The sequence below is a fragment of the Mustela nigripes genome, chromosome 1, assembly GCF_022355385.1.
Source record: "Mustela nigripes isolate SB6536 chromosome 1, MUSNIG.SB6536, whole genome shotgun sequence".
NCBI lineage: Eukaryota > Metazoa > Chordata > Mammalia > Carnivora > Mustelidae > Mustela > Mustela nigripes.
In genome coordinates, this window is record NC_081557.1 from 89,256,125 (window position 1) to 89,266,991 (window position 10,867).

A 10,867-nucleotide genomic window follows, 5' to 3' on the forward strand; every position below is an offset into this window, starting at 1 on the left:
CCAGCCAAACAAGAGTCCTGGAACTTCCCCCAGACACTTGGTGCTTTCTTGGCTCTTTCTCTTTTATTCTACTTTTATTCTACTTCTTTTACCTGGGCTTCTTTCCTCCCCATTGCCACCGCTTAAATGCTACTGCTTAAAAGGCTCAATTCAAATCATAGCTTTCCATGAAGTCCTTCCTTGTTACAACCGGATGTGCTTCCTCCCTTCTCTGAATTGTCACAGAGCTTAATAGTTCTCCCCTCATAAAGTCTACATTCTGCCTTGATATTGTAATTACTCGTATTCTCTTGATTCTATCTCAAACAACAAGGGTTTAAATATCTACTACAGGCCAACTGGGGACACAACAATAAACAAATAAACAAACCTCCGTCCCCTTAAAATATATATTCTAAGATAACCAAGGACCTCAAATATAGGGTATCTTAATTTTATTTTTGTGAATGGCACCCTGTTTTGTATATGGCAGGTGTTAAATATTTCTCAATTCAATCTGCTATCCCAACACACTAATCATTTCAGATTATTATGTTAATTTTTTTATATTTGGAAGTGATTTTCCAGTATTCTGAACTTAAATTTATGCAAAACCCTTAATATAAAGTAAAGGTATCATTATAAACTAGGCATTTAAGAGTTTTCCCCCTCTTACCCCCATGAGCACAGGACTAGTAATTCTCTCCATGTTCCCAGATGCTCCAGGTGAATGAGGGGATGTCATGATGGGAGACATATGTCCAACGACTGATGGCTCTACTTCAGAATCGGCGAGTGGAATCTGGGGCGACCCAGGCGGGCGTCCCTGAACAGTGAGAGCTACATAGGAACCAGCTTGTGGCGAGGAGAGAGAGGAAGGAAAATAACACTGTCAAACTCTTGCTTACGGCATTTCTCTACTTCCTCTTTGACAGTTCTCTAAGATCCAGTTATGTGAACAAGTTTGATCATCTGCTAACCACTGCTCCACAGAAAAAGAATCCAACTTGTCACTGCTTTTTTATGACCTCCCCCCAAAATCTAAAAGAACAATGCCATTTTTGGATAGCAAATTACTACTCATAAGATCAGATATTACATGAAGGCAAATAAAATTTATAATCTCTTTAATTTAGGGAAGGGTGAGTTAACAGCAACCATCTACTAATGGTTATGTTCAATTTTGAGATGAATCTAATTAGGCAGGGCTTAACTATTTTACAGAATATCATGAAGGAATTTTAAATCAACTTTAAAAAATGAGTAGGACAAATAATATCCCACGAAAATTGGAGAAGAACATTCAATAAATGAGTAGTGAGTTATTTTTAAAATGTGGGGAAGACAGAACTTCACTAGCCATATTACAGGAGGAATAAAGTACAGAAAGCAAAACCAACCCTGACCAGAAAGACTCGACAACAGACATTCGTTATTTATCTAGCATCGAGAAGAAAGGAGACTTTCTAAATCAAGGATATTTCTAGATAACTGACCTCTGAATGACAAAATCTCCCTCTAAGACTTTTCAGTAGAATTTCTAAATATGTTTATTTCACACTTTTCTCCCTATTTAACTGCCCATGGAATTCACTGTCAATTATTTCAGTGTTTGAGGTTCTAAGTCTTTTTTTTTTTTTTTTTTTTACACTTAGTGGTCACAAATACTATGATTTGGGGGAATTTGAGAGACATAAACTTTTTAGGGTTTTTCAATTGTATTGCTCTGTCAGAAAGTCATCTATTATACCTTACTTATCCCATATCTATAATATATATAATATATATGTATAAATTATATATATATATAAATATGTAAATATATATGTATGTAACTTTACCTATATTTACTTGCCTCCACTAGCTTCCTATTTCTTCCCTTTTCTTCTTCAGTTATGTCCAGAGTATGCATTACAGAGTAGAGCATGAGGGACCAGCACAAGTAGCGTACACAGGTGTGAGGCACTGCAAATTTAGATCTGTTCGGGATGCTCACAGTGTTTTGCGGTTACTTTAAGTTTTTAGCCAGGCTCTCAATATTGGATAAGGCATCTTATCTGCTATAATGCTAGGATCTACTTTTTCTGAGCAAAATTTACTGGTATGAGTAAAATATATAGCCTAAAAATCTAAAGAAATAATCTTATCTTTTATACTCTGCAAAAGTTATCTGGCATATACTTATTTATAATCATAAACCATCATATGTATGTAGCACATAAAAATATATAAAACACAATCTCATTACATAAATAATCAAACTGATTCAAGAATGGGGGTCTAATTTTGATCATCCCATTTCTTTTTAAAAAGTACTAAAGTGAAGAACTATGAGATCGCAGGGACCATTTAGAGCCCTGACAAAAAGTAAAAGGTAAAAGCCCTCCGAAGGAAAGGTAAAAAGGATTCAGGGGCTGCTTTAGTTCAAAAGGAAGATGGCCAAGAAAGAATTCAGTTTATGAAATTATTCGAAAGATGTCCACTCTATAAAACAAAAATAGGATTAAATAAAATAGTAGTGTTTCTCCTTGGCTATAAATAACTATTTCTTATTTGTAGTCTACCATGGAAGAATTTGATCCAGAAGATTCTAAATTCTTAACTCTGGAGATTTCCAAGAGATCACTACCCTGGATTTTATTTAATGATTTACTTATCTGAGGAAACATGACTATGCTAGATGACTTTTAAAGTTCCATTTCAGTTTATCTGGGCCATTCCATCTGAATTCTCAATCTCTTCCCCCTCAGATGACTCAGGCATTTCTTTCAAATATATGCTTTCTATATTACCAAGAGTAACAAGGATATTATAATCAACCACATATATAAAGTGAACAAAAGATAGTTATTAGTAAATTAAAATTTTTCACCTCAGACTTTCCTTTAATGCAAGGTTAAAGCGAACTCCAGCCAAGACTAAATCTGGCCCACAGACTGGTTTTTTCTTTTTTTTTTTTTTTAAGATTTTATTTATTTATTTGACAGAGTGATCTCAAGTAGGCAGAGAGGCAGGCAGAGAGAGAGGAGGAAGCAGGCTCCCTGCCGAGCAGAGAGCCCAATGCGGGCTCTATAGGAACCACAAATCCTAAGATATTCACTCTCTGGCTTATTACATAAGTGTTTTCTGATCCTTGCTTTAAGGGATTCAGAAACCAATTAAAATTGAGAATAACATTCACCTACATTTGATTAGCTTCACCACTTCCAAATGGTTTGAATGAGTCACCAGAGTTCCATTCACCTGTAAGAAAATGATAATAGCATGTCAGACACATTCCATTAAGAAGAGATATATTGACTTTAGGAATTATTATACATAATACAACCCATTATAATATAACATAGTACAGAGAACGATATTAAAATATGTATATATTTGGTTCAATATTCACTTTTATTGCTATTCTATAAGATATACTCTGCAAGAAAATGAACTTGAATCCAAAACAAGGCCTTGACTTAAACAACATTATAACTTACCATGAAAAATGACAAAAGATACCATGCAACAGGTTTTACAAGTCCTTCACAGTGAAGGGCTCTTGCAAACAAAAAAGACCTCTTTGCAAATTCACTGATTTGTCAAAATCAATTTAAAAGATTAAAAAAACAATATTTCCACAATATGCAATTTACTTGAAGTTTTCCAACCATGACCCAATCTTTACAAAGAAAATTAATTTTCAGTTAGGCTAATTATAGGAAATGTTATCCAAATTCTCCACTAAACAAAATTAAGAAAAAATACCAAACATGGAACCAACGTTATTTTTCTTTTTCAAGTAATACTAGTTTTTCAAGTTTTTTCTTTTTCAAGTAATACTAATTTTTACAAGGTCAAATATATCAGTGTCTAAGGTAGCAGTGAAAGTATACTAATCACGCCGATCAGAGATAATCAATGTTACACACAAAGTTTAATCTCTGAGACACTATTCTAGCATAAACACACCAGATACACAACCACAGACATATACATTATAACTGCCTTTTTTCCTTCAGATAAATACTTCTTTGTTGTATGTGGTTATCTTTCAGTATAGATACACACGCAGACCTAATCTATTCTTTTTAACAGCTGTAGATGAAATGTAATTTCTTTTTCTAGCCCTCCATTTATTTATGCACTTTTGCATTATTTACAAATTTTTAAAAATAATTATTAATTAATTTGAGAGAGAGAGTGAGTGAGTGAGTGAGTGCAGGGGGTAGGGACAGAGTTAGAGGGAGAGAGAATCTTTTTAAGCAGACTCTCACTGAACCCGGGGCCTAGCTGGGCTTGATCCCATGACCGAGATCACAACTTGAGCAAAACCAAGAGTCAGAGGCTTAACCAACTGTACTACCCAGACATGCCCACACATTTTTAATATGATAAAGATGAAATGAATTTCCCTGTGCATATATCACTTCACATTTGTACACTTACTTCCTTAGGTAAGTTCCTAAAAGCAAAGTGGCTGGTCAAAGGTTATATACTTTTTAAAAGTATACAATTTGGGGGCACCCGGGTGGCTCAGTCAGTTAAGTGTCTGACTCTTGGTTTCAGCTCAAGCCATGGTCTCAGGGTAATGAGAACCAGCCCTGCAGCAGGCTCCATGCTGGGGGTGGGGCCTGCTCAAGATACTCCTTCTCTCCCTCTCCCTCTGCCCCTCCCCTGCTCTCTCTCTTGAAACAATTTTTTAAAAAATATATATCACTTGACACATATTCACAAATTTATATCCGAATAGATTCTACCCAATTTATACTGACAAGTTTATGAGAGTAGCCATTTTACCATACAAAAACTATGCCAAAGGTATACAATCAATAATGTTTAAAATTTCTGACAACCAAATATATTTTTACATTTTATTTTATTTTATGTTATTTTATTTTGTTTTTTAGAGAAGGAGAGAGAAAAGGGGAAGAAGAGAAAAGGGAGAGAGAGAATCTTAAGCAGACTCCATGCCATGCAGAGCCCAGAGTGGGGCTCAATCTCACAACCCAGAAATCATGACCTGAGTTGAAATCATGAGTTCGACACTTAACCAACTGAACCACCCAGGCCCCCCTTCACCTGTCAGTTTAATTTCTATTTCTTTGTTATAAGTGTGGTGAGACATATCCTAATTCTTTGCCTTTTTTTTCTATTAGGCTATTTATTTACTCTTCTCTTAGGAATTTAAAAGTGCTCTTTACAAGGTATTCTACTCTATAGTAAGTTTCAAATACTTTTTTCCAGATAGTTGTTTGTAAATACATATTCATTGTGCCTTTTCCTATGTAATGATTCAATTTTTTAAGTATTCAAATTACTCAACCATCTCAAGAGTAATGACTGACCAATCCACTCTTCTCGTACTATTCAGAATTCAAGGCCTGTTTCTAGACTGATAGGCCTATACCTAGGCCTCAACCTGCTTTGAATTAATCCCTACCATGTCATCTCACACAATACCCATATACATAACATTTTTTAAGCTATTCTTATAACTCTGTAAAATTCATTTGGAAGACTCATCAGTTTGACAAATAATGATACATCTCCCCAGTCATATTAAAATATATATTTTTTATTTTTTATTTTTATACACATATATTTTTTCCCCAGAGGTACATATTAATATATTTTGATGAGATTTTCTTACTAGCAGATAAGACTAGAGAGAAATGATCTTTATCACAGTGAGTTACTTTCCTATCTAAGAATACGCATGAGTCCATTTATTCATGCCTTTTATTATGCCCTTCAGTAAAAAGTAATATTAATTTTAAAATAAATGAATATTTTTAGTCAACAAATACATACAATGCACTGCTTTTAATAAGAATTCAAGTGAAAAAAATAAAATATGGTTAATATATGCTGTTTTTAAATCTACCATAATAAATTCCATAATAGTCTTTTCCTTACCTTGATGATTCGATCACCTGTCTGTACCCCAGCCCGCATGGCTGCTCCATCTGTAAAAGAAATTAATTACTTAAAACATAATTCATTTGCATGTACTGCTAATTTTCTTTTTTTTAAATTATTATTATTTTTTAATAAACATATATTTTTATCCCCAGGGGTACAGGTCTGTGAATCACCAGGTTTACACACTTCACAGCACTCACCAAAGCACATACCCTCCCCAATGTCCATAATCCCACCCCCTTCTCCCAAACCCCCTCCCCCCAGCAACCCTCAGTTTGTTTTGTGAGATTAAGAGTCACTTATGGTTTGTCTCCCTCCCAATCCCATCTTGTTTCATTGATTCTTCTCCTACCCACTTAAGCCCCCATGTTGCATCACCACTTCCTCATATCAGGGAGATCATATGATAGTTGTCTTTCTCTGCTTGACTTATTTCGCTAAGCATGATACGCTCTAGTTCCATCCGTGTTGTCGCAAATGGCAAGATTTCATTTCTTTTGATGGCTGCATAGTATTCCATTGTGTATATATACCACATCTTCTTGATCCATTCATCTGTTGATGGACATCTAGGTTCTTTCCATAGTTTGGCTATTGTGGACATTGCTGCTATAAACATTCGGGTGCACGTGCCCCTTTGGATCACTACGTTTGTAAATACCCAATAGTGCAATTGCTGGGTCATAGGGCAGTTCTACTTTCAACATTTTGAGGAACCTCCATGCTGTTTTCCAGAGTGGCTGCACCAGCTTGCATTCCCACCAACAGTGTAGGAGGGTTCCCCTTTCTCCGCATCCTCGCCAGCATCTATCATTTCCTGACTTGTTGATTTTAGCCATTCTGACTGGTGTGAGGTGATATCTCATTGTGGTTTTGATTTGTATTTCCCTGATGCCGAGTGATATGGAGCACTTTTTCATGTGTCTTGTACTGCTAATTTTCTTGAAAGAGAGGCAGAGTAACCAAATGGTTAAAAACACGTGCCTTTGCCACTCTCTAGTTGTGTGACCATGCATGGATTAATTTTATGGGTTTTTTTTTTTCCACTCTAAACCTCAATATCACCTGTAAAATGGGAATAAAAAATACCTACCTCAAATTACAGCACCCAATATAAAGAAAGTACTCAACATATGGTAACAGAACATATTATTATTGTCATTTTGTGAAATGTGGATGCTTTGGAACACATAACCATTTCTTTAATCTGGTCTAACAAATACCTCTTGTGCCATGAAGAAATAAAATTCCACAAACTTCTCTAAGAGAGATGATGTATAAAGCAACAGTTTCTAAAACTGTAATAAGACTGTTTCTTTCTAATGCATACAAAGAAAATCAACTGGGGTGAATTCATGCCTATAACTAGGACACTAAAGACCAATTTAACAAAACAGGCCATATGACCTGCAATCTATATGATTCTTTTATTCTAGGCAATAGACATTAAGCTTTTCTCTTCTTACTCTTTGCTCCCAAGTGACAAGACTATTTTAAAAAACGCCTTGCCTTCTTTGACAGACTGTACGAAGACTGGATTGTCTCCACTGACCGTCAGCCCAAATCCATTGTCATCCTTCTGGATGATCACACAGCGCTGAACAAGACCTGCATAAGAACCGCAGGGTAAAGAGAGAAGAGAAAATGGGAGAGAAAAAGACATAATTACATATTAGTAACGAACTGTAACGACCTACATTCTATCTGGAGAAACACATGGTGGCACGTGAAACCGGTATCACAAACCAGAGTACTAACCCCATAAACAAAACAAATACGAGACTATCGCCAAGAGTCAAATGTATTGGTTTCTCACTGGAGAGGCAGGGTGGAATTTCTCTGAGATTAAAAACAGCTATGGCAAAGTGGAAAAGATGAAGTATTAGAGAGGAGACGGAAGGCCTATTCACATCTCTGCTATTTGTAACATGAAACCTTCCCCACTGCCCTCTGTTCAGGTGCTCTAACTGGTGTTCAAGCCCTAGAAAATCAAACATTTGGGGATGTTAGGCTAGAAGCATCCCATGGTTAAATCCTAGTGAAATCCAATCTCACTCTTAGAAAAAGAGACTATCTAAAGAAGGGAGGTGCATGAAGAGCATGGGAGCTCTTCCAAAAAAGAGAAAGAACAAGTCCAAAGAGAAGAAAGACCTGGGCTCATAGAAAAAATAAACAAAGGACAAAAAAGTAGGAAAGATAAAGAACCCTTGAGCTCAACCAACTCTCTTTCACATACTTACCTGATTCCTACAGGAGATTTTGTTTTCCTTCTAGCAAACAGCAAACAAAAGTAGTCAGGGCAAGGTGAAAGAAAGAAGACCACAACCAAAGGTTTAGGAATGTCCCATCATAGAACCCTGATTAGTACCCAGGGCTGTTTGATCATAGATCAAGATCTGAAGATCCTGAACTCTGTGTTAGCCAGAGATTTAGTACTTTCAGCTTTACAGAATCTAAGTGTTTCACCAAAAATCAATATATAAAACATGTAAAATAATGCAAATAAAATGAAAATAAAAATTTCTTCAAAATAACAATTTTTACACAAAGAGCATGACCTTTTAAATAAGCCTGATGTACAAAACAAAGGATTACGTTGAAGACCACATATTAATGAATACATGTATTTCTTGCTGTTAATGAAATGTCACAAGTCTGTGAGCCTACTACAAATGAAAGCCTGGAGTAAGGGGATCATAGTACAGAAAACACAAACCATAACCCCACACAAAAAATTAACTTAAAGCAAATCATTGACCTAAACACAAAGGCTACAACTTTTCATAAGAAAATACAGGAGAAAATCATCAAGACATTAGGATAGGTCTTTTAGGATGCAAAATGCAGCAACCATGAAAGAAAAAAAAACAACAACAACTAGGAAATTGGACTCGAAATTTTAAATACCTGCTCTTCTAAAAACATGGATAAGAAAATGAAAAGGCAAGGCACAAAGTGGGAGAAAATATTCATAATTCAAGTATATGATAAAGGACTTGTATCTAGATTATACTGAAAAGACAACAACTCTATGATTCAATAATGGGAGACTCATTTCAAAAAGAACAAAAGATTTTGAGGCATCTGGCTGGCTTGGTCATTAGAGTGTGTAACTCCTAATCTTGGGGCTGTGAGTTCAAACTGCACGTTGGGCATAAAGATTACTTAAAAAAGAACAAAAGATCTGAGTAAATGCAGTACAAAGAAACATACCTCAATGGCCAAAAAGCATATGCAAAGGTGCTCAACATCTGAAGTCATCAGGAAAAGCAAACTAAAACCACAGTGAGAAACCACTATACACTAACTTGATTGGCTAAAAATAAAAAGACTTATAATACCAAATGTTGACAAAGATGTGGAGCAACTGGAACGCTCATGCATTGCTGGTGGGAGTGTAAAATGGTATAAACATTTTGGAAAACAGTTTAGAAAATTCTTGTAAAGGTAAGTACACATTTACATAGGACCCAGCAATTTCACTCTAAAGAAAAATGAAAACTCATGTCTATATAAAGACTGGTTACACACACAGTCATGGTAGTTTTGTTCCTAAGAGCCAAAAACCAGAAATAACTCTAAAGTCTATCAACAGATTATAGATGAACAAACTGCTATATATCGATTATAATAAAATACTACTTAGCAAGGAAAAAGAAGAATAACTCATACATGCAACAAACATGGATGAATCACAAAAACATCATGCTAAGCAAAGCAGATACAAAAGAGAGTCCATACAATATGATTCCAGTGGAGAAGAGGCAAACTAAAGGACAGTAACAAAAAGCAGGGTAGTGCCTACAGACAAGTGGAGAGGAAGGGTGAGAATAACCACAAAGAGACATGAAGGAACCTTCTGGGGTGATGGAAATGTTCTATATCTTAATTAAGGTAAAGGTTATATAAGAGTATATTCCTTTGCCAAAATTCATCCAACTGTACATTTAAAAGGACTACATCTTATTTTATGTAAATTATACCTCAAGAAAGTTGATTTTTCACATCAAAATTTGTTAGCCCTCAACTCTAGAGACTACGACACACCAAACAGTATTTGTTGTTTTTTTTTTTTTAACAATTTTATTTATTTGTCTGAGAGAGAAGGAAAGAGAGAAACAGAGCATGAGCAGCAGGAAGGGATAGAGAGAGAGGAGGAAGCAGGCTCCCCGCTGAGCAAGGAGCCAGACATGGGGCTCGATCCCAGGACGCTGGGATCATGACCCGGGCCGAAGGCAGACACTTAACGCACTGAGCCACCCAGGCGCCCCACCAAACAGTATTTGAATTAGCAAATTCACCCACAAATAGTAAATGGTAATGGGGGCAGAGGAAAGATAACCTATCAGAATTCAACCTTTGAGGTAATGCTGCAACCTTCAAGTAATTGGGAAAAACTATAACTAGAATGGGTATGAATACATAAAATCAAGAAGATTTTTTTATTAATTTTTAGTACATAATACAATAAATATAAGAATTAGAGACTCCTGGTTTTGGCTCAGGTCATGATCTTGGGATTGTGAGATCAAGCCCTGTGTCAGGCCCATGTTCTATGGGGATCTGCTCAAGATTCTCTCTCCCTTTCCCTCTGCCTCTTCACCCCGTACGTGCTCTACATTTGTGTATTTCACTTGTATATAATATATATATTAAGTATTTAGCTTAATGCCTGACACAAATAAGGGCTCATAAATGTTAAATATTTTATTATGATTAGGACTACAATGCCCTTGGATTTTCTGTTCAGGAATACATTACTCATCTATCCATTCCATCAATTAAAACACTTTTATGTTAAACTCCTATCATTAGGGGCGCCTGGGTGGCTCAGTGGGTTAAGCCTCTGCCTTCGGCTCAGGTCATGATCTCAGGGTCCTGGGATTGAGCCCCACATCAGGCTCTCTGCTCAGCAGGGAGCCTGCTTCCCTGCTCTCTCTCTCTGTCTGCCTCTCTGCCTACTTGTGATCTCTCTCTGTCA

The 10,867-nt window shown here is 36.1% G+C and overlaps 1 protein-coding gene across 4 annotated transcripts in view; it reads right to left on the reverse strand.

The window, feature by feature from the left end:
- The window catches only part of ARHGEF12 (Rho guanine nucleotide exchange factor 12), a 145,332-nt gene that overhangs the window by 55,601 nt on the left and 78,864 nt on the right, over positions 1-10,867 (reverse strand). For all 4 annotated transcript variants that reach the window (XM_059415324.1, XM_059415334.1, XM_059415317.1 and 1 more), the window contains 4 exons: positions 7,396-7,494; positions 5,881-5,930; positions 3,165-3,222; positions 656-834 (listed from right to left, as the gene is read on the reverse strand). In XM_059415324.1, coding sequence (XP_059271307.1) covers positions 656-834; positions 3,165-3,222; positions 5,881-5,930; positions 7,396-7,494 — 386 coding nt within the window. The remainder of the gene's footprint in view (positions 1-655; positions 835-3,164; positions 3,223-5,880; positions 5,931-7,395; positions 7,495-10,867) is intronic.